The following is a 24,696-nucleotide window of genomic DNA, read 5'->3' on the forward strand; positions in this document are numbered from 1 at the left end:
CAAGAGCATCCTGACTACTCCCTGGTTCCCCCCAAAGAAGAGTTTTGCCTATCGTTACAAAAGAAGAAAAGGGAAAATACCACTTTCAACCTCAGAACAGTTATGTTGCATAAGAATTATTGACTGGCATTTTTATTTATTGTGAAACATTCAAGATACTCTAAACTAATTCCTAGTCATTAGAATAATTACAGCAGGCCTTGCAAAGTGCTGCATCTATTGGCGCTCTGGTTTAATTTTCATTGTAAGATGTCTTGTCTCGTACTGCAGGATACGGCTTCTCTAATGCCGACAAGAGCAGCAGCGCTTGTGAGACTTTGCTGGGGCCTGAGGCTGAGCTGCCATTCTTGCAGTTGGAGGTATAAGCAGAGAAATAGTTCATCCTGTAAAGCTCTGCTCGGCTCTTGCAGCAACCAAGCTTGCTCATCAGCAGAAAGAAATCCCTTCGAAATGCTTTGGTGAAAATTGCGTAGAGAAATGGGTTTGCACAGGAGTTAACGGGGTAGAATAAAACCAGCAGAATCTTGGAGTTTGTCACTGTGATGAGAGGCACTTTAAAGGCAGCAGATATGGCAAAAAAGGAGATGGGGGCCATGCAGGTAAAATCCGTGAAGATCAGTATCGCCATTCTCTTGGCAACCTTGGTATCTTTATTGGCAGCTACCAGCTCTGGATTCTGAACAGCTATGTAAATCTTAATGTAGCAAGCACAAATGACAATGAAGGCGACAACATTTAGCACTAAGATCAGCAGTATGTAAGCTTGGGAAAGACCTGTTTCGATATCCATGGGTAAACAAATGCTGACCTTCATGTAACTGCTGACCCCTAGGAGAGGCAGCACTGCTATTAAAATGGAGAATACCCAGCCACCGAGCATGATTGGCACGGCATGCCTCAGTCGTAGCTTTCGATCCAGCTGCATGGCGTAGGTGATCGTATGCCACCTTTCTATAGTGATCACAGTTAGCGTGTACACTGAGAGCTCGCTTGCAAACACGGTGAAAAAGCCGGCGGTGCTGCAGCCGCTGCCTGTTTGCCAGTCTATTGCGTGGTTGTAGTACTGACCGCTGGTCTGGGCGTCAACAGAAGCGATGAGTAGCAGATAAAGTCCCATGCAAAAATCAGCAAAAGAGAGGTTGCACATGAGGAAGCGAGGAACGGTGAGCTTGTAATGGCTAGTTGTAAGAACAAGGAGTACAGTGAAATTGCCGGCAATGGCAAGGATGTTTATAAACCAGATTAGGACTCTGAGAAAGCTGTATCCCAGGATGTCTTCGCAGGGATTAAATGCATCTGGTTCTGGAGTGCATGTGAGTATTTTAGGCTGACAAAAGTCATACTCAAAGTCGAAGCCGGTCATTTCGCTGTCATCGAAAATGGCTGAGTAGCTGTAAGGAGGGGTTTCTTCACCTGTTGCAAACAGGTAAGTGTTCTTTTCTGCTGACCACAACGATGTGTTGTAAGAGTCATCCCTGTAACTATTAAAAAAACAACCCTCACAAATAGAAGTGAACTATTTGTTACATGCCGCTCGTACTTTTTTGTAAAATACAACAGGTAACACTTGTTTTAAAACAGTTACTTCCTACATGTGTTTCTACAGGGTGTTTACATATAATGAAGCCTTGTAAGGATGCCATATGTTTGGGTAGCAGCCTTGAAGAGCAGCAGAGGTCACAGTCACATCCACGGGAATGCTTTCTTATATGACTTACTTATTTGTAAGTACTTATCTTGATTGCTTTGTAAGCAAGCCATCTTTCTCATGCTGCCGGTAGACTGCAGTTCAAACTATAGTAACACTCAAATTGATGGATTATAGGTTTGATGTATATAGGTTTATCAGACAGTTAGAGAAGCCAAACTAAAATAACCTACTGATTTTAACTGTGCACCCTTACCTCCCTTAGGAAACGCACTTACTGAACAAAGTCCGGAGACTATGTATGACTTGGGAAGTGCTGAGGAATTTGTTCGCAGTATTATAAAGTGAGGAGTAGAAGTGCACGGTTAACTAGATAAGCCTACCAAGGAAGAAACACTTCAAAAGCAAACACGGTCTCTTCTGATTCCCTGCCAGAACAGGCACCTATTGCACAACTATCCAGTCATCCCAACTGTGAGTGTTTGGTGAGCAATCAATCTGCAGTGTGAGACCTGGAAAGCATCTCTATGGAGGACAGCTCTTCAGAAAACTGGTAGCTTTGGGATAACTTAAATACATGCTTAAACTTCTACATCTACTGAAGCCTGTACATTAAACTACTTTTCTGGAGCAGGGTCTTCACTGGCAAATGAAGCTGAGCTGCTTTTCAGCTATTCCTGTTGGGCAAATAACTTCCCAGTCTTGTTATCCTAACTCTTCTCTCCTTATTTGAAATCTGCCCAATGCCTGGCTTTTACTTGCCTGGGATAAACTGGAAGAGCAGGGAATATGTTTGATTCTATTTATTAATAAAAAATGATTGTGATTTTCTGAGAGGCCACGTAAACATGCTGCCATGTGCAAGCTGGTTGGTTTTTTCCCCTAATAAGAGCTCAGGACTTTCAGCCGATTTCTGCTGTGGTTCCCGAACTTTTCAACTTGCAGCCTTTCAGCCCATGAATCGTGACCTTACTTCCAGTTGCTTCACATAATGTCTGCTCAGAGAATGGCTGGGATTGGGACTTTCCAAAGCAAAAAGCTTCAGGAGCCAATAGACTGGGGCAGACTATTTAACGCACAGTAGGAGTGCAACAGACGCTAATCCAAAGCAGGGGGATTACTCTGGTAATTTGTGTGATTTGTGTGATTGTATTCCTCATGAGGGTGTCACTTCACTTGCCTTTATAACGTGACCTAATGCTCTGTGTTTACCTCCTTGCCTCACCTTGCTTTCTCCCTACAGCCACCCCTGATAGAGGCAATATATTCTTGGTCTTGACTGCCTGGACTTTGCCTTTTCGTAGTCCTGAAGTGCTTCAGTTTTGCAGTTAGGAGTGGAGTGGACAGGACTGACTAAGCGAGGCACTCAGAGATGCTGCAGACAGGCAGCGAATGAGAAGCGGTGACAAGAGAATCAAAGCCTGAATAAAACTAAATGGCAATTGTAGGAGGCCTCACCAACCAGCAAACGAGATAATGTCCAAGAAAGTCAGTATCCCAATGGATCAATCACATTTCAGCTGTATTTAGCTGTTGGAATTTTGTCACCATAACTTTGTTTTTCTAGACTTTGCAATGCTCTGACCCCACCTCAGGGCTGAAGAGAAATCCCAAGGTCTCCCATTTAGCTGTAGAGGGATGGATAGTAGCAAATACTTAAACTTCTCCATTAAATACTGGTTTACAGCCTGTGTCATCCAGCATGGCCAACACAACAGTTTTGATGTTAGCCTTTCTCATTGTCCCCCGGAACGCTGTCAAACAGAACTGTGATGATATGGAAAGACACATTTAGAAGAGGTAAACCAATTGCATGGGGTCATGAAACTTCTAACTCAGGGACTCTACTTCTACCATGGAAAACGAGTGACATACAGACTTCTTAATTATCCTTTCTATAAGCAAAAAAAAATTAACAGTAGCAGCTCTTCTTTGAATCACACAAACAACTGCAATTATCTCAGGGCATGAAAAGTCTCCATGTAGGCCATTAACTTTCTTAAATATTTAATCACTCTTTTGAAAGTCTTTCACAAATTCAGAAGAGAAGCTGGAGTGAGTAAAGCTTTTGAAGTTATGGTTTTCTTTCTCCTTTCCTTTTGAACATCAAAATCACAAATCTTGGTTTAATGATAGTAAAATTACCACTGTGCAACTTGTAAGGGTGACTGTATTGGCAGCAAAAGACATGCTGTTCTAGAAAAAACGCACGACCAGCAGGAGGGCGAGGTCCGTATTTCTACTTCCAGCATCTGTATGCAGAGAGGTACTTACAGTATTTCATTAGTTGGTTTCCTCATGGTGCTTTCACACTCTTTGGAGAAGTTGTCAAAAATGGAAAGCAAGGAATTTTGTCTGAAAGAAGGATGAAAAGAAAGTTGAGTTTCAGTCTGGATTTTGGCCAAATTCTCATCTTCTCTGCAGGTGATCTTCATAGACGTGTTAAGGTAAGCTAGAGTTGGCCTCGCGCAGTGGGAACGTTCATGTAGACCCCGGGAAGCAGGGAGGAGAAGGCTTTAAATACTGTGATAGCAGGCAGTACTTTATGGGGGTTGTAAGAATGGTCTTTGAGCTCGATTATTGTTTATGATGTATTTTTTATAGGGAAATAATTTGAGCTGGAATTAAAAGGTATGTTTTGCCTTATGAAATGTTGTGTTGAAGTGGGCCAGATCCTCCACCAGTATGAATGGTGGCAGCTACGCTGGCTTTTAGAGAAGCGCGTGTTAACAAATGCTGGGAAGCTGGCCTGAGACTCTCTTTTAAAAACTTTGGGATCTGGAGGTAGACTTTACATGCTGGAAGTAAATCAATTTGAAAAGTACAAGTTAAAAGATGACATATTTGGCAAAATCTCTGGTTTTGAGGCTTTGAAAGTATGAGCCAGGTACTCTACCAGTCTGAATGGAAATGGCTTTGTCTGACCTCGTTGCTGTGACAGTAGAAAGAGCTGACAAAACCACTATGCTCTTTGTGTACTCTTAAGAGAATCAGACACCTGGAAGCTTATAGAAAGTTTTACGTATAATGAGAGAAAAAAGGTTTTAAGATACAAATCTAAGCCCCTGAGTGATGCTTATAAATAGTGGGATGGCAACAGAAGTTGTGTGTTTTTGTAATTTTTTGAAGATGTGGTATAACCTGCTTCCCCCGCGCCCATTCAGGCCAGTGGAAGGAAGTCTTGAACGGAATGCTTACCTTCCACCTCCCTTACATGGCTCAGGGAATGACCACACCACAGTTGTACCCCAGAAATCTCAAGAATATTTGGTCTGAGGACTTGACTTCCCTAATGTCTGTGATGCTGACTTAAGTGAACCTGCCTGCCTGGTCAGATGTAAGACCTCATCACCGTATCTCACTTATCAGAGAGTGCAGACCATAGGTGCTAAGGAATGGGATTATGGGGCGCGGGTAGTAAAAACTATGGGGGATGACTGTATGTAGAGTACAGGACAACTGAAGGGGGTAGGATGAGACAGAAACAGGCTGCAGCTTGTGACCGTGACCATGTTGCACAGTCAAACACCTGAAAATTAATATAATATAAGAAACGTAGTTATCTTCATCAGAATGAATAAAACACTTTTTTTTTTTTTTTGTCCCAGAGTTGCTTCTGCATTTAATACACTCAAAGACTTGATCTGGGACTGAATCAGAGTTTGGTAGCAATGGAAAGCCTTGACTGTACGATCTTTGCTCTACTTTTGCAGAAGCAGGAACCACTTAGTAAAATGAGGTAGGCAGAGAAAGCATAGCATCACCCCTCATTTTACCCTAAAGAATTGGATTCTACTCCTGCCTTTGCAACGCAGTCCTGACACAATGGCATGCAAGTCATCCCACAAACGACTGCTCCGTACTTTTCTGTAGCCTTTGTTTGAGACAGACAAGAAGTGAGGCATCCTCATAGCTTCAACTAAACTCATTTGGAGTTGCTTTGGTTGCCTAAAGCCAACTGAGGGTTGATTTCTTTGAAAGAAAAATGCTGAAAAATTAGCTCCAGTTGTCTCAGAGTGACTGCCCCGAATTAGGGGATGAGAAGCTCTCTCTGCACCACAGTTTCCAATTCTAGGGAGAACAATACTGACTATTGTTATCTGAAAGGACTGGAACTAAACTGAGTAACCTCTTTCTGTAGGCTTGTGTCAGGTCCTAATTCCGGTGGGTAATTGAAAGCCTGCCTTTTCTACTAGGTCATCATATCACCTGCATTAAATAAGCTACATAGCTACAGGCTACAGGGGGTTCTCTTTTTTTTTTTAGGGCAACATGCTATTGATGGAGATCTATCTTCCATGTGCCAGTAGGTTTTTTTTATTGAGATACCAAGAAAAATACAAGCTTTAAGCAAATTTAGAATAATGTTCCTGCTGGCAGATCCTGGGCACAGGATGGGATCTACTTCTGTTCTAAAATAAATGGAGGTAATTTTCCTGGCTTTAGCAGAGATCTGTTGTTTCGTGCAAGGCCTTGTGATGTACCACAGCTTCCTTGTAACTCGAATAAGGATAATCAAACCTCGTGAGCTGAATAAAGCAGAATTGCCATTTTGGAGCTTCTGAAGTACTGCAATACAATAACGTGCTATTCAGACTTACTTTTCTGTCCTTAGATTTCGAAAAGCACAGCAGTGGCTGGGATACGTTAGAACAGCTTCTAGAAGACTGCTGAATTTATTCAGCGGTGGCAGTCTCTTTAACGAGTAAGATGACGTTGCATTTAAGACTTGAATGGCCTCGAGCCCGTAACTAGGCAGGGACTCCAGCGCTGTTGAAGAAATATCCCTGCAAAATAAAGGAAGCATTCTCTTTTCTTTTCATACATATAAAAATACCACCAAAGCATGATGGTAGGTAACAGCGACTCAGTTTTTCACAAAGGTCTAAATCTGCGAAGCCACTTAGCACCTGATACCCAGCTTAGCAACGTGGTCTGTGAAACTACAGAGCAGCAGGTTAAGAGCATCCCCATGGCCCAGCAGCCCCGGTGAGGCAAGGAGCTCACTTTGTCCTGGGGAAACCGAAACCCACCGCGCCAGGGGCTGTGCCCCGAGCTCTTTGTTTGAAAGCCACCGTGCACGGAGCGAGGGACAGTTCTTTAGGCCAGAGAAAGGGAGGGAAAGTGGGCGAATGTAATTCTCCAGCTAGCTAACGCGTAGGATGCCCTCCTGGCTCTCTGCTTGGCTCTGAAGGGCTGTTCTAGGTGTTTTAATTAAATGGTTATTAATTAAAACACATACAATCCAACACAAGAATCCATCATTCTTGCCAAGACAAACTTAAGCAGTTTGGCTTAGAGTAACTTCAGAGGGGCTGTTTGTGTGCGGAAAGGCTATCGACATGACTAAGGATATTCAGAGTCAGGCTATTAAACAGGAGAAAAAAGGCTACAATTGTGAAAGTGATATTAGTAACGCCACGTACTGTAAAGCGCCAATAAAAGGAACAAAATGGCACGTGCGGCACAGAGTGCTATTTACAGAACCACCCATTGTGTTTTATTGCACGGAGTTACAGCCAGTGCAGCCCTCCAGTGAGTACTTGATTAATAAAGCACGAGGAGGCTAATCATGTGTTTTATTCAGCACAGGCTTATAGCATGCAATCAACTAGTTCACTTTTATAACCAAACTCTAAAATAATATATTGTAAAAACAGACTCATCCTACCAAAAGACAAGTTACTGGGCAATGTCAGAATATAAGGCATAGGGGTAGGATCAGGAGGATCTGACACAAATGAAGCAAAGGCCAAAATATCTAAGGGGCAGAGGTCAATGCCTATGCTACAATTGGCCAATAGGCATTTGTCACGATGCAAACTGAGCCTTCCGCCCTGTAATTTCACGGCATCTTGTTGACATGTTTCCCTCTTACAAGTAGAGGGTAAGAGAAGAAGTCTCCTTCCAGACTCAAAGCCCATGTTTGCTGAGATGATGCAGCCCGCATAGCACAGCGCAGTTCCCGTGGGACACCTGTAAACCCGGCTAGCGGAGCGGTGGATACTTACAGGACGTCTGGCCCCGTGGCCCCTCTCAGGGCATCGTTGTGTATCCGCCTGAGGTTCTTGTTGTCCTTCAGGATTCTATGGAATCGAACATTAACTCTTTAGGGCTCTCTTTTAAAATAACCTTTATGGTTTCTTATTCCCGTCTACTACTACTTCTTGATCCTCTCTGCCACCACAGCGGTTGCACTTCGGGACATGGTTTAGTGGGCACTGTGGTGTTGGGTTGATGGTTGGACTTGATGGTCTTACAGGTCTTTTCCAACCTTAGTGATTCTGTGATCTGGCCTGGGAGTGCTTGTATTTCTCATGCAACCTTTCCCTCCGCTGATGCTGTCAGACCATTATCATCCACACTTAATTCTGATGATTTCCAATTTCTACTGACTTAAACCAGGATCAACCAGTCTGGTTCCTTCAACTGCAGTAGCAGCGTACAAAAATGCAGCAAAAGTTTTGCCCAAACCAAGAGGCTAGTCCCAGAGCGTGTGAGAGTGATTTAAAAACTACTGATGTTTCCAACATAGAATCTAGATTCCTGAGTTTGGGCTATGGTTTCAAGCTTTCCACTACTGCTGCTAAGCTTAGGAATTTATTAAATTCTATTAAAAATGATGAGCTTTTCTCATAAAAACTGCAGCATTCTACGGGACGGTGTTTCAGGAAAGGCAGTAAGTGCTGCAGGATTAACAACTGAGTTGCAGTGATGCTGAAACACTCAGTTTTCTAATGGGTATCAGGAAACGCAAGACACAGCCAGTTACGCTGAAGGAAGAGGCTTTGACTGTGTTTGAACTATTATTTACCGTTTAAAAAACACTGAGGAGGGGAAACATACTCACAATTGATTCAGCTTTGTCCCATTGAAGGCATGGCTGTGGATATCTTCAAATCCATTTTTATATAATTTGCTGGGGATTAAAAAAAAATGTGTACGGGAAAAAGATTTGGAAAAGACAAGATTATGTTATGTACTACAGGTTTCAAATCTTAATGTGGCATTCATTTTAATGATTAGAGGATCTGGCTTATAAAGAACATAGGAGTTAACGTAGGTCCTGAAACAGTTACCTAAAATTAAGAGAGAATTGCAGAAACTGGGGCTGTGGTACCTGCTCCCAAGAAAAGCGGGCAGTGTGGGGAGCGCCTGGCTATAATTGATAAGAGAAGGGGTCTATATCAGCACAATGCTGAAATTAGTGATTTCTTTAAAAACCACAACGATACGCAGGATCGATTTCCCCATCCACATGAAACACTAACTGTTGGAAAGACTGAATTAGCTATTTGTAGTGCAAAGCATTACTGCAGGCTGACTTTACACCTTCATAGATTACTTGTGTTTCACCATGCTGCAACAATTGGAATTACTTCCGCTAATTACAGTTAACCGCAGGGGGTGGAGTTAAGGTGTAGCTCTACAATTAGGAAGCTGCTGCTAAGGTAATTCTTTTCTTCTTGAGGTGAGCTCCCGATCGCAAAAGGATAGGAGAAAAATAATCGTTGGCTGTTTCCTGACTGAGTTAGACTCCCTCCCATTTAATACGCTTTGGGGTTACAGTAAAAATTGTAAGCACCTTTCTCCATCTCTTGTATGTTCATTTTCTTGCACCATGAACAGCACGGTAATTTTGCTGAAGTTATTTTGAGAACTTTCTGGTAGGAAAGAGGCTCCTAAGATGAAATGATGCCCTAATCTGAGCAATTCCTCCTCTTTAACATTGCGTGGAGTAGTCTTCAATCATCTTTATGCTCAGTTCCTCTATTGGTTTCAGAAGGTATTGGTCAATACATAAAATCTGTGTAGAAATTACTGTCATGCCAGCACATTAGCCTGATGAAGGGCCCAATCCAGTCAACTGCAGTACTTGCTCGTGTGCACAGCTCATTTGTGGGTGCAAATATGCATGGAGTTTTGCACGGGGGCTTTAGTACACACTTATCTCAAGGCAAGGTTCCCCATCTGGATTGTGTACTGCCTTTTAAAAATCAGTCTGGTCTGCAAAGGTTGGCTTTACTGGCCTCCAGATTGGTGTTTGTTGGCTACAACATGAAGTAGGCGGCCTGCTGCTGCCCTTTACTGCTCGGCTGGTCCTTCCTCGGGAGACCTGAATTTCAGCCACATCCACATTCAGCCTCTGCAGAGAGGCTCAGTCTGTGATTTTTTCCTATTTCAGCACTTCTTTGTGGAAGTTTTTGTGAGGACAAGGGTGCTGCAAAATCCATACATGGTTCTTGCTGTGCTGGCAGACGACACCTCACCTTGTCTTTCTGCTGCTTTTTGCGTTCCTCAGGTGGGGCATCTCGCTTAGCATCCAGCCCGCCCATCTCACAGGTGGCTGTAGCAATGAATCCATAGTTTGCTAAAAGGGAAGTCTTGGGTGTGGAGACTTATGGGAATCAACGTAAGCTGAGTCAAGAGAAATCAGGGTAAGAACAAGCATTGGTACTTCATCCCAATTTCTTCTCTCCCTCCCTCCTCTTCAGAGGGACCCGTGCAGCATAGGCTCAGCAGCGTTAGATCTGTAGTATCAGCCTGGACACTGAAAGCTCTAGTTCAAGAAACCGCATCCCTGAGGGAAAGAGAGAGGCTTTGGTGTCCAGCGCAGCTTTGGGAGTTTATGCCCTGTTGATGGTACTTTTAAAAACAACATTGCATGGAAGGTGAGGATTTGGATTCCTCCTCCTATTTTCTTTCCTAAGTGAAGTTAACTTTTGGCTAAAACTCTGCTCTTCAGCTTGAAGAACACCCCTCTATTTGCTAAGCATTTCAAATTCAACTCACAATACAGACATATATTGTATGGGGCTTAATTTCAAGATCTTTCTAAGGTCGAGCTACTCTCCTCAAGCAGAAGTGTTATCCTCACAGAAGGAACTGGAGCTAGGACTATTTTACTCACAGAGTCAGCGATTCATTGTTCATCCCCTGGAAAGCATTTTGCGGTATAGTTGTCATACGCAAGTTGTCACAGAGTTCCCTTTGGGAGGGAAAAAAAAAAGGTATTTTTGTCAGTGATCCAGGAACAAGATGGAAAAGACTCACAGCTGGGTTAGGCTGGGTCTCTACTTACAAAATAAAATGAGCTTCTAATGAGAAGATCTGTGTCAGATCTGGAAATTGTCTTATTCCAGTGTTACAAATGCTCCTAGAGAAAAGCATAATTCCTGTTTACAGGAGAAAAGATTACCAGAGTGGATGCAACAAGAAGCCAACTTGGCAGGTACGAGTTTAACAATGTATTAAAAGGTGAGTGACAAATACCATAATTTTTAATTAGGCTCCAATTGTGTTTGTAAGACCTGTAAAAAATTAAGTTTTGTAGCACCCTCAAGCAGTGTCCTGGAGAAGCAGCGTATGTTCTCTCTACATTAAGCACAAGGAAGAGATTTTAGTTACCTCTTTTGCATAGTACCTTGTCTAGCTGAAAGCTTTATTCTGGAAATAAGCACTTAGCAGAACTAATTTGCAGACTTTACTACTGTTTTATCTATTACTGCCCTGCCCTGGGTTACTTTATTTTCTTGCCTATTGAAAGACCTCACTATTGGTTAACTGCCCATTAAAGCTATCGTAAATGAAGTCTGTACTTTTAGTGTACCGTAATGCATGAAAAATTTCTTTTTTCCTTATACTCCTTTCTGTAATTTGTCCACTTCTTTACAGAAAAAACTCAAACCCAAACAGAAAAGGAACAGAACTCTTTCTTACAAGTATTTTAGCCTTGGAAGGTTTCTGAATGCTCCGTCCTCAATGTGCAACAGATTTTTTGTGTTCAGGATTAATCTGTAATGAGGGAAAAATATTTCAGTATTATAATCGTTATACATTTGGGAGGGTCCTGCATTTTGCTAGCCATTGGCCTTGTCAGAAAGCAGTCAAGCGCAGAATATGGCAGAAGGCTCTCCCGCTGTGAACAAACTTTCTACAAATATACCGCGAGTGCATTTCGAAGCACTATTGGTAATAAAAATGGCCTGTAATTGTTAGGTAGCCGACAAAAGTTAACAGCTCCCGAATTCTTACGGTTCGCTGAGCTGAGGCAATGTGGTCTGAATATCCTGGTCACTGATGGGAATTAGTGTTTTACCGTCGTCTGCCGGTTCTCTGGGATGCGTTCCGGGCTTGTGGCATGCCTAATGCACTGAGCTTCTGCTTTGCTGCAGGGGCTCGGGGGCACGAGGATGCTACCGTCATGGTGACTGTGCCTCCAACCCAGTGGTCTTAGAGGTGGGGCTGAGCAAGGAGCCTGAGCTCTGTGTGTGTGTGCGCACGCCTGGTCCTTGCCCTGCAGTCAGATCCCTTTGCATCATACCTTGTTTCCATTGTATTACTGATGCTTTAGCCAGGAAAGGCAGTTCCTCAGATGGTTTAACCTCTTAGAGCACCATGGTCTTTATTAGAGCAGTGGCTAGTAGCACCAGATGCCTGCTTAGATCTCCATGAACTGGGAGGTGGAGATAAGTATGTGAGAGATTGGTGTCGGTCTCTTCTCCCAGGTAACAAGTGATAGGATGAGAGGAAATGTCCTCAAGTTGCGCCAGGGAGGTTTAGGTTGGATATTAGGAAAAATTTCTTCACCAAAAGGGTTGTCAGACATTGGAACAGGCTGCCCAGGGAAGTGGTGGAGTCATCATACCTGGAGGTATTTAAAAGATGCGTAGATGTGGCGCTTAGGGACATGGTTTAGTGGGACTTGGCAGTGTTAGGTTTATGGTTGGACTCGATGATACTAAGGGGCTTTTCCAACCTAAATGATTCTATGATTCTATGAAATACTGTTTGCTAGTGGTTGCTCAAAAAATGGGACAGATCCTCTCAGTTAAGGAGCACTTTCCGCAGCTATACTATCTGGTATACCTGTACGTTTGCCTAAAAGCCCAACAGCCGTAGCCCAGCTCCCTCCCTATGCATGATTTACAAAATTCAAAGGTTTTAGCATATGGAATTGCAACAAGAGTTCAAAACCAAGAATGCCATTGAGCCCACCTACCCTGCTCATCCATTGAAAGTGGTCTTGAGTGCAGCTTGGGATATCAAGCCCTTGCAATGCGAGGCATGAAGAGCATTCAAGATTCAAGCAGGTGTTCTTGCTAGCCTCCTGTAGCTCTTTAATGGTCTTGCTTAGCTTTTTGGTTTCGGCAAATAACAAGCTATCCATAATCAAATCCTTTATGCCTTCCCTAAACCCACCATTGAGTCTAGTGGAAGTTGGACCCAAGCAGAGGTGGCTAACTCTGTATCTCTTGCTTGTGTGAGCAAGTAACTGGCTTCAGTGGAGTTCACGTATAAGGAAAAAAAAAGAAAAGACTTATTTGTCCTCACTCAGTTGCACCATTTTTAAGCCACTTGCTGATCATGCTGTGTGAAAAAGGCAGTAATGAGATACTGAACCAGATTTATAGTTTCCAATTTCGCTAGATATTTCAGAGCATTCTCCTAGTCATTGCTTTAACTCACTCCCTCTCTCAGATGCCTGTGCTATGCAGGTCAAGTTTAAAATCAGTATATGTTCTGTTTGAGTAATATTTTAGCGCTCAAAAGAAGAGCTATGCATACTAAGCAGCTGTATTGAAATACTGTAGGGCTTTGAAAACTGCATCTTCAAAAAGGAAGATTTTTCTCATCTGTTGTCATCTCGAATTATTTCCCCACTTAGAAAGCTTGACAGTGCTGGCAGAAGTAGACACAGAGCTCCACTCCTGTCATTGAGCTCACTGAAAGCAGTGGGATTTTCTACACATGGATGTCTTTGCATGATTTAGACCTCCAAGGCTAGACCTTACAGACTGCTCACTATTTTATATGGTACTTTGGAGAGAAATGTTTCTCATCATAGATCTAATCCAAAGCCAACCTAAGTAACAGAGGAAGATTTGGTCCAAGAATACTTCTCCGCAGACTGTTTACTCCTTGATGATCCTACATCACGACATGGATGCCTTTCTTTAACTGATGCTTACATTTCAGACAACGTGGGAAGGCTGTCAAATGCACTCGTTTCTATTCTCTCTAGGGAGTCGCTCTGAGAGATTTCACTGTAACGAAAAGGCAGACACAAAGCAAGACATTAGTGGAAAAGAGACCAGAAATCCGCTTTCCACTTTATATTTCCTTCTTTTATACACAGTTGTTCAACCCCCCTACCAATTCTTGTTTGGCAGCAGCATCCATGCCTCACCTCGAGCATCGTGAGAGCCGGTGCCAGAAAGGTTTGAGAGAGACCAGCCTTTTGCTGTCTTGGCAAAGGGGTATGCCAACCCTTTGGAATAAGTATCTCTCTGACAGCCAATCTCCATTTCCTCAGTAAATTATAGGTAAGGTAGCTATTTGGGGCCAGAACTAACGTAAACGGAGTGAGCCCAAGCCTGTGAGCCTTTTGCTCCTATCATTGGTCCCGCTTAGTGAATTTATTTCCATGGGCGAGGATGTAGATAATGTTCACGGTGCTTCATACACTATTATTAAGTCAGGATGATGGTCATCTAATCCACAGATGTAGAAATACACAAACATGCGTTCAGTGCACTCTATGATATAATATCTGGATTTAAATGCCGTTTCATTATGTGCATGCAGACTGAAAGGAAGTGGCTCTTTTTCATCATTATGCTGACCATCATGACTGTTTTTGTAGGCACTGTTGGATTTTGATGTACCGATGCTCCTATTCCACACATGTACTTAAGAATAACCAATGCTGAACAGAGCAGAGAAAAAAAAAAATCCACTTATTTAATGCTTGTTAAACGCCTGCTAGATTAAGATTTACGGGGCTATGCAAAATTGACTCCTGAAATTAAATAGTATATATTGATGCATATATAGGGGAAAGGTCTTCAAAACAGTGTTTTTCTCGACAGAATTGACTGGAAGGGCACACAAACTAAACCTAAGATTATACGCTGTCAAGAAAAAAAATATTTTCTAAACAACGGGAACGCATCTACAAAGTCAGAGTCAGTATTGTCACAGTGCTGAGAGTTATCTTATTTCAATTATAATTATGAGAAAACAATTCCTTTTGGTGTTGATAGGAAAACCCTTAGACCAGAACAAATTGCTTTTTTCATTTATAGTGGCAAAGGGGGATGCACACCAGAAATCATATATTAAACACATATGTCTGTCTTACAGAAATATTCATGATTTTTTCCATAATCGGAATTCAGTGAGGTTGTTATTTTTGGTATGGCACTAGTTACTCATAAATGAAAGATGGATGTAGAATGAGTGGCCTGCTGGGCACCTGATCCTCAGAGACTCGCGGGCTGGGAGGGATCAGTGCCTGCTCGCAGAACTTGAAGACTCAGGTCTGGGGTCTGAGACGTGGTCCTTCTTGGATCCCTCCTGCCTGCCACTGGCATACCATTTACATACATTGGAATGACTTATGGCAGTGAGAATAATTTATCATCTGAGTTGCAGATGGTGATGAGTTGCCAAATAGGTGATTTAGAGCTTCATAATTTAAAAATATGCATTTTTCTTTGAAAAAACACTAACACTAAATCTCAATAAAATTATGAAGTGTTCTATAGATTTACTTCAGACAAATACATCAATTTCTATGTTGTTAATTTGGAAAGATACATTAAAAGGACACAAAGAAATCAATTAAATTCTCTTTATGGAAGGGAAAATGTCAATGAACAAAACATTCTCTGTGAAGAATAGGATATGCATAGAGTTTGGAAAAGTTTAGCCTGAAGTCATACAGGTAGGAGAAACTTTGTAGGTTTAAGTTGGTCTCCTATCTGAAAATGTAAGTTCTCACAAATCATTCAGATGCAAGTGAATGCAAGGATACAGCGCCATTGAATTGTACTATCACAGTGGAATACATGCAGCAGTTTAGCTTATTTTCTACTTGCTAGAACTACAGGAACACCTACGTTTATAATTCGGCCGAAATTGTTTAGCCAATGAGCACCAAAAGCTAAACTGGTCCAGTTGAGTCTATTCAGGCATTTGCATCACCCTCATCCTTTAAGTCTTTGCCGTCAAGAATGCACCACAAAAGGGTTTCCTACTTTCTCTTTTTGTTTCCTTGAAAATAAATTAGGTAACATCTAATATATATTTTAATATTAGATGCACTATGTACTTTTTGTAGGTGAAGAGAAGTATAAAAAGTGCCCCTTGAAAAGAAAGTGGCATCATTTGTGCCGCTGCTTAGGGGGAGGTCATTCCCCTGTTCTGCATTGCACTGGTGTGCCATCAACTTTGTCCTTTAGAGACCACTCAATGCAGATAAAATAAAAAATAATAAATAATGGAGACTCAAGCCTGCCATCTTTCAGCTGGAATAACAACAGAAATAAGGGCAAAAGTGGTCAGATGAGCCTTATGGTTTGAGACCTTGATATAAAATAGGTACAAAGCCAAGGGAGGGGAAGCAACACAGACCCGGTGTGCAAAATTACAGCACTTGTAAATCAAAAGATCCAAGAAGGGGTTTAATCCTACTGATCCCCTGCGAAGCTTATCTCTCGGTGCAAAACGCCAAAGAAATATCTTATCTGGGTACTACATAAATGTCTAATCACAGAATGCCATAGCTATCATGGGAGTGATAATGTTTTATGATAGAAATCTATCTCCTCTGCCAATCAAAAGCACCTATCGTCAGTTATTAAGCTGTATCCAGTTCTCTCCAACATGATGAATATTTCGTTATGTGATCTGTTAAACAACGGTTGAAAATCATACCTTTTCAAAGAATCTTTTATATACTGCTCATAAGAAAAGAAATGCTATATTTATCCTTCCCCAGCGGGGGTTTTTTCACCAATGGTATGTTTTAGCAACACATTTTCACGTTATTGTAAAAAGATATTGTTTAGGATGGAGGTTTAGGATAGAAATTCTAGCAAGAAATGAAGGAAAAGCCTACGGAAAATGTTGTCAACTTACATGATGAAGGCATCTCGAAGTCCTTCAAACGCGTGTGATGGGATTACTTTTACAGGCAGGTGAGTAAATGATCTGAAAAAAAGAAGAGAGGGAGGAAAGGGTTGTAAGGTATGGGGTTTCCTTGTTTACAGATTGTACCATTATGGCAGGCAGAAGAACAAAAAGCATAAAGCTGCTTTATTTTGCCTCCAGTTCTCTACCTCTGGGGCACTGCGGGACATGGTTTAGTGGGTATGGTGGTGTTGGGGTGATGGTTGGACTTGATGATCTTACAGGTCTTTTCCAACCTTAGTGATTCTGTGATTTACCATTGATCTCAGTCAAATGGAAATCAAAGGGTATTGGGTCAGCTCCTCAACAGCATACATTTGAGACTAATCACCATCAAATCAATAATAGACATTATTAAATAAATTAATAGCCTGATGGAAGTAGTCTGCTACCTTCACAGTCAAAGGAAGCTGTAGGCTATTTAAAGTTAGTTCCTCAGAAAAAGTGGCTTTCATGTAAAGCTTTTTCTCTGTAGAGCAGTATTTTTGCATTTGCTGGACCATGGTTTCCTCCCAGCAGTATCCCTGTAATGTCGCAGCGTGGCACCCTGAATTCGCTGGCAATGCTCTGGCTGTGTACAGGTGTAGAAGAGATCCAAATCAGGCCTGATGTGGTGGATTTTTGGGGTTTTTTGTAGGGGTTTTTTTTTAATAATAAATTGCATCAGCGTGGTTAGTTGATTCAAAGCAAGTTTATATTGTCCTTTTTAATTTTTTAATTACTCTGAGAAGTTAATAACCATGTGGGAGACAGATCAGCATTTTACCATTCTATTCTGTGTCTGAATCACAGTACTTTCACCAGCCAGTTTATCTAGCCATGACCACACTCTCCCTGATAATGGCCGTAGGAAAATATTTAACATATTTCAAGACGTTATCTCTGTGCAAACAGATAATTACAAATATCTAGTCAGAGACATTTGTTTCCCATCCTTAAAACCCTCCCTCAAGGTTTTTTGACTAAAATGCTTCTGTGCTATTCATATAACCTGCTTTTTTTTTCTTTGTTGTCATAATCCTTTATATGAAGACCATTAAAAATGTTTATCAACTTTTATATACATATATGTATATTTTATATATATACACACATATGTCATGCCTACACAATATAATGGCAGGCTGTCACCCATACCTATGTCTTGAGGTTATAAATCTAGATGTACTAAGGAGCCTGACAGTCAATTCCTACCTACATTCCAAAGAGTCTGTATGATTTGGGGCAAATCATTTAATTTCCTTGCACCTTGACTCCCTGTCAGTAAACTGGGAGTAACAATGCCTCCCTACCTAATAGGGATGTTGTAAGGATGTATTTTTTTTGACGTCACTGTGGTTGGGTCGTACCTGTCTCTAGATGGATGCTGGCGTGTTGTGTGTGAGGTTTGGTTAAATCAGAAATGGGACTCAGTCACATGTCTTGAAAAATGTATTTGCCCCTGAGGGGACGGACAGGTAGAGATAATCCTGCAGCAGGGCTTGATACTCTGAGCCAAAAGAAAAAACAACTTCAGGAAGAAGTAAAAATCAGGAGCCGAGAAATTATTGTTCTATAACCCTGGCAGCAGGAACCTCTTCATAACTGCACCGTCAGCTGGGGCTGCTTGCAAGATAAAACATACCTTTTGTGAAACCGTTGGAAAAAAAGTGACGTCATTTACAAAAGAAATAGAAATGTGATGTCATTTACAAAAGAAATAGAAATGTGACGTCATTTACAAAAGGAGAAATAGAAATGTGACTGAAAGTGCAAAAAATAAAACCAGGTCTTGGCTCTTAATTACATCAAAATCTTCAGCCCAAGAGCCTCCTACCTCCCTGCGACATGCTGGTGAGCAGCGTGGAGGTTGTAAATTCCTGTAACGCGTGGCTCGGAGCGACCCGCTCCCCCTGCCTGTGGAAAGCCTTCGGCAATGGTGCTCCGAGCTTAGCCGCCTCAGCTAGGCGATTAAATTTGAGTGGGATGACCCAGCGCTTTTCATATGTACTGTAGTTAAACTGCATGACGGCGCTTAATCCATTCTGTATTTCAACTTCATTGGTTTTTGGTTTTTAATTCTCGTGAGTTCACCTTGATAGCTGGAACTGTGAACTCATCTGCATTGACATTACCTCGTCCCATTAAGCATCTCACAAAACAGCAAGAACAAAGGAAAAAGGCAATTAATTATCAGCCTTCTCTCTTAATCCTCGAAATACTGGGGTAGCACGCACAGACTCTTCCACATCGATAACGAGATCTTAAATTCACCAAAAAGGTGAATGTCCCCACCCCTGTTCTTGTCCACTTTACCTCTGTAGTTTGTATCTCAAACACTGCCTGTCATAAAGAGAAACATGTTCATTCCGATGCCTCTTTCTATACTCGCAACATTTTGAAGAAGATCCTTTAGCTTGCTGAGCACAATCCAGCCCGTGTATATGTATAAGCATTTAGGTTAATAGAGTTTTGAACTGCTTGTTGCAGGCTTAATTCTTTCCAAAGTGCAGAGTAAAGCGAGGCCTTATCTCACGTGTTGAAGTCTCCGCTATTGAACATGACTGATGTCTTTGATAGCGCACAATGAAACTCAAGCAGGTACTGGCAGGAATTAAATATTGATTTCTTTCTGATAGCACTCAGATTGTGACACTCAGATGTGACCAGTTACTCATCTCTCAGAGCTGAGGAAGCTTTTGACAAAAAAAGAAAGAACAAACTGGGTTTTACAAAGCTACAAAGCTTTTATAAATCCAACGTGCCCATGCTACCAGCCTGACTTCTCCAGCTCATGAAAGGAGGGATGCATCCATCTTTAATACAAGTTACCAACACCGGTTTGAAAGAGTGTTGTTAGTTAAAGGATGAACTTTTGCACTTTTAAGAAAAACAGTAATGTTTCTTTCATAGTTAATAAATCACAACTTGTATGCTTGTACTCACTCCTGCCATTCAGCGGCTGACAATACTGCGGCTCCAGATAATCGCGGGACTTTTCATCCTTGGAGAAAGGATGGACAGAAGGGAGTGGGGAGCCAGCCAGCCTTCTTGGCATTCACCAGCCCTTAGCGGTTCTGTAAATCAAGCTTGGTTTTCAAGGTACATCATTCTAGGCAGTAAGGTTTGAATTGGCCAGGCTAAATACGTGTCCAAGAACATGGGGAGAGAGAGGAACAGCACCTCGATTGACCAAATCCTGTCCTTGCCTGGTAGCTAAAACACTGCCCTTCTCTCTTCAGCTAGCATTTGTTTCCTGTATTTTTGTTTTGAAATCATAAATTTAGAGTGGATTTTTCACAGGGATGGTTATCTTCCTGCTACTAGGAATACCGGGGCCAGTAGGGACCATGAGAGCAAACCACCTTCTGCTTCCCCTGCTGTGAATGTATAGATGGAGCAGTGAGCGCTCTTCAGAAAATGTTCATGGGGGGGGTCTATCCCAAGGATACAGTTGGCATAAAACCCCTGTCTTCTTTTTTTTCGCTCTGGGATATGGCAGAGGCAACTTGACTCAACTTGACAACAACGTTAATCTGCTAAAAGATAAGCTTCTGCTCCTCCACTACCACATAGAGTCAAGCTCCAAGAGAAGCTTTTGAGAGGTCTAGATGCCCAAAGACCTCAGGACCACTTGCAGTCCTGTTGATGAGGAATCAAAGCCCAAGCCCACTCACACCGCTGGAGAAGATCTCTGTATTACAGAATTCCCCCTTTGCAAAAAGTGATTAGTTGAATTGATAACAAATATGAAAAAAAGAACACGGGCCCTATAGCAACAGGTATGAATGTGTTACCGTAGTTGGGTTGGCTGTTATATTTTAGAGTCTCTATTTTATAGGCTTACTCATATTTCTAACACCCGAAAGGTGAATGCCTAAGGTAGACCCTTGCTGGGAGTGGCAAACGTTTTATTCTGTGGTGTCCTTGGACTTAGCTCAGAAGGACTGGGAATATTGATTGACACTAAGACTGAAACCCCACCATTTTCCTAGGATTTTTGTCAGCTTCTGGGGGCAATGCAAAGTGTTGGCACTGATTTTTAAAGCCCTGTGTACGGGGCATGATCCACCTGAAATGCGAACTATGATGCTGGATATATCCCACAAGCAGCCAAAGAGTACTTTCCGCTAGGTGATGATGGGTGAGACGTTATCTCCTATGAAAGACACTTTGGCCCTGAAACTGAATTCCTGTCAATCCAAAAGAGCCGAACATGCCCTTAGTGAAGACGTGGTAGAATTGTCTACTCGTTCAGGCTTTTGCCACAAAGTTTTGGATTTGGTGCCTGGTAATTTGGTGCCTAATCATGTGCCACTCACCCTACTGCAGAAGCCCTGCATATGGGGGCACACATTCAGGCACAGCAAAGTGTGTTTTGAGGTGAAACGAGGTGAAAAGAGGTTTCTGAAGGGGCAGAAAGCTATTAGGTATCCACTGCCCATTACTGTACAACTGGAGTTGGGTGCCTATCCATTTAGACTTCACTAAAAACCCCAAAAGTACATACAAGACTTCAAAAGAAGGAAAATCATGTTTTGTTTCAAAATATAATGGTGTATTAAAGATTATTTTTCTGCTGAGACTAAGAAGACGCATAGCTGCTATAGCCAAAATGGCATACAAAGGTGTCTGGATAATGGAGTTTCTATAGCATTTGTGTGACGTCCAAATTAAAAACAGGAGTCTGAGAAAAATATGGTCAATTCAGGACTGTATAAAACACATCATTCTGCAACCTGTCGGAAGTCTAATCATTTTGAAAACTCTTCCAGCAATAATATGACATGGCAAGAATAACTCGGGTAAAGAAAAATGGCTGAAATTTCCCTACAGAATATATACTTGGGATATAACAAATGATCAGAAGTACATTTGGGGGCACAGCTCATTACAGCATCAGGGCTTGAATTACTTGGGTATAGCTGGAGTTACATATTGGTGTTTATTTTCTTGACTGACCATACTACTAAGAAGGACTTTTCCAAGGTCTGGTTCCTGTGGCACCAATGGAAGGGCGTGGGCACCCCAGGAACTGTGTTGGAACAACCTGGAGCAGCGTTTTTTTCCCAAATCATTAGTGCAGTTGCGAGCACTACACTGCAATTCCCGTGGTGCACACAGGTACAGACGTGACTACGAGGGGGCAAAAGTAACTTTCTCTTGCCTTGTTTCTTGTACACAGAGCTGCGCGGGGGGAGAAGAGAGCTAAAAAGGTTGGTAAAGTATGGAAAGAGAGGGAGTCAGTACCAACCAAGCTGGAAAAGCCATATGAGTAGGAGAGAGGGGAAAGAGTAAGAGAGAGGGGAAGACAACAGCTAAGGGGATAAGAAGACACTAATATGAAAATCAAAGGAAAAGGTGAAAGGAAAGTAACAGAGATCGAATAAGAACTAAAAAAAGAGCAAGAATACATGTACACCTGTAGGGTTAGAGAGTGCATTCATCGGTACAGCTTTGTAATTGTATGATTAATGTAAGCTTTCTATTAAAACCCCCCAAAATACACAGAAATGGAAATTTATAGCATAGTTCCAGGTTCAATATAAATCAGGTTGGATGTGGTCTGGAAGTAGAAGGAGCTGGACATGTCTGCAAATGCAGACTTAAAGACAGGGATTTTTTTTTGACATCTAAGTGTAAATATTTTCTCTGTAGGAGTATTGAGCAGAATCTTGGTTGAACTCTTTTCTGACTGTAAAGCTGGTTTCTACAGCCAGCCTAACAGCTAGACTTTGTGTACAATCATGAAGATTAAATGTTATATTAAAGGTTGAAGGGAAAAATTCTGCTCTTATTTTTGCCCATCATCTAGCCCTGTTGATCTGAGTGAAGCATAACTGGCAGCAGCCATAAGCCCGTTATCTGTCTTAACCCGATCACTGAGGTTGTGATGTGGTTTCTTCTTGGGGTGATAGATGGAAAAAGGAAAAATAAAAGCGTAAACTAAAAAATAAAGAAAAAATCACCTAAGTTTAGAGCTTTTGATAACCTCTCTGGGCTGCGGTGTGCATCGTCCTAATAAACACGCTAGATCCCTGCAAAAACTAACCTCCCCGTTTGTTTCTGCTGCTGCAGGGATCCTTGATGTGACCGATCCACTGTCTGCTCTGCGTGTGGTATGAGCACCGGGGAAGAAACGGGCTCGTTGCAATAACTATGGAGAGTCTCTCCAGTGCTCTGCTTTCTCTGACACTAAGGTAACACAAGGGAATGGGAAGGAAAGAAATTCAGGACAGAGGTTTTTCTAAAAGCTGACTTTGGAGGAATGATTCACATGGCTATAGATTAGTACAAATTAGTATTCCTTGCTCCTACTGATTCTCGAGCTAGGGAGAAAGGAAAGAGGAGATGAAGGATAGTATCATCCCTGGGGAATTTCAAGAGCATGTTAAATTTACAAACAAATCAGATGAAAATGGAAAACACAGGCTTTGTTACCAAAAGGGCCATAATAAGAAAACCCCAGCTCAATTCATGCGGAGATAACCAAGGGATCCTAGAAACAGCAACTCTGCTGTCGGTCATCTAATCCCGTATTTTGATGCCATGGTTGTTTAGATCAGTGCTGTAATTGAGCCCGTAAACAACACAACAACACTTGAATACCTACGTATATCAAGTACTTGGTATGGTCTACTAGGTCCTGAGCTGGGACTATGGTGTGGGAGTGGGGTAAGGGAATGCCTGCGACTCCCTGTTCTTGTAATTTAATCCTAATTCCCAGAGGAGCGTTAGGCAGAAAGGTACGATGGACCACCCTACAGAGAGCCAGCTTTTTACTGCCAGAGAGGGGAAAAAGGATTAGCCACTAACTTGTCGATGCGTTGGAGCTTGAAAAGAGGCAACGAGCGCTGCTAGGAGGGTTTTGATGCTTCAGTGTAAGGGGGCATGAAATCGCACAAGCTTTGGGAGGAGAGGTTGCGAGAAGTCGGATTTGTGAAAGCAAACCCAAGCAAACCCCAGAACCGACAGAAGGTTTGAGACCAACTATCCGCCTTTTAATTGGGTTTCTTTGAAGTTATCTAGGCCACTACAAGGAGCTCCAGAAAGTTCAGCCAGGCACACCCCGTTGCCCTGTCGCTGAGGCCGGCGGCGCAGGGCACGGGGCTTCGGCAGCGCGGCGTTTTGCCCCGTGAGAAAACGTCCCGAAAGGACGCACGTCCTACTCCCGGGGGGCAAACCCCGCCGCCGGGCTCCTGCCAGCCTCTCCACACGCAGGCAGCGCGCGCCGGGCCTCACGCCCCGCGCAGGGCCTCAGCCCCGAGCGCAGGGCCCAGCCCTCTCACCTCGGCGGGCCGGGCGCCCCTCGACGCGCGGGGCTGAGGGGGAAGGCACTGCTCCCCCGCGGGGCGCGTACTCCCGCCCCGCCGGGAGGGTCCCCCCGCGCCCGCTCCCCCTCGCGTGTGCCTCACCCCCCCCCCCCCCCCCCCCACCCCGCGGTACTTACGCGCGGGCGGGCGCGGGCAGCGCCCCCCTGCGGCGGCGGCGGGCAGCGCAGGACGCCCTGGCTGCAGGCGCAGCGGGACGGGCAGCGGTGTCCCGCCGCGGCGGGCAGGAGCGGCGGCAGCAGCAGGAGGGGCAGCAGCGCGGGCACCATGGCCGGCGGCGCCTCGCCTCGCCTCGCCTCTCCTCGCCCCTCGCCTCTGCCCGCCCGCAGCCCGCGGGAGGCGGCCGGCGCCCCCGGCTCCTCCCGCCCCCGCCCCGGGGCGGGCTCGCCGCCCTCCGCCCTCCGCCGCCGGGGAGAGCCGCGCCCGCACCCCGGCCCGCTGGGCCAGCCGGGGGGGCAGCCTGCCTCGGCGTCCCCTCACCCGCGCAAAGCCGGCGGGCGGCAAGGGGAAACCTCCTTGGGTCTGCGCGGGCTCTGCCGCCAGCTCGGCCCCCACCGTCCCCTCTCAGGAGGGTTGGGCGCGCAAGCCGTGCTCTCCATCCCCTCTCAGGAGGGTTGGGTGCGCAAGTCGTGCTCTCCGTTCCCTCCCAGGAGGGTTGGATGCGCAAGTCGTGCTCTCCGTCCCCTCTCAGGAGGGTTGGGTGCGCAAGCCGTGCTCTCCGTCCCCTCTCAGGAGGGTTGGGCGCGCAAGTCGCAAGCCGTG

General features: G+C 43.6%; 1 protein-coding gene across 1 annotated transcript; it reads right to left on the reverse strand.

The window, feature by feature from the left end:
• Positions 1-232: 232 nt before the first annotated feature.
• Positions 233-24,203, reverse strand: LHCGR (luteinizing hormone/choriogonadotropin receptor). The gene is given in 12 exon segments (XM_059835342.1): positions 233-1,391; positions 3,923-4,003; positions 6,250-6,435; positions 7,660-7,734; positions 8,499-8,567; positions 10,560-10,637; positions 10,731-10,805; positions 11,369-11,443; positions 13,621-13,695; positions 16,574-16,645; positions 24,054-24,085; positions 24,087-24,203. Coding segments are annotated over 12 exon segments (2,094 nt in total).
• Positions 24,204-24,696: the final 493 nt, after the last annotated feature.

The sequence above is a fragment of the Gavia stellata genome, chromosome 2, assembly GCF_030936135.1.
Source record: "Gavia stellata isolate bGavSte3 chromosome 2, bGavSte3.hap2, whole genome shotgun sequence".
NCBI classification, from domain to species: domain Eukaryota; kingdom Metazoa; phylum Chordata; class Aves; order Gaviiformes; family Gaviidae; genus Gavia; species Gavia stellata.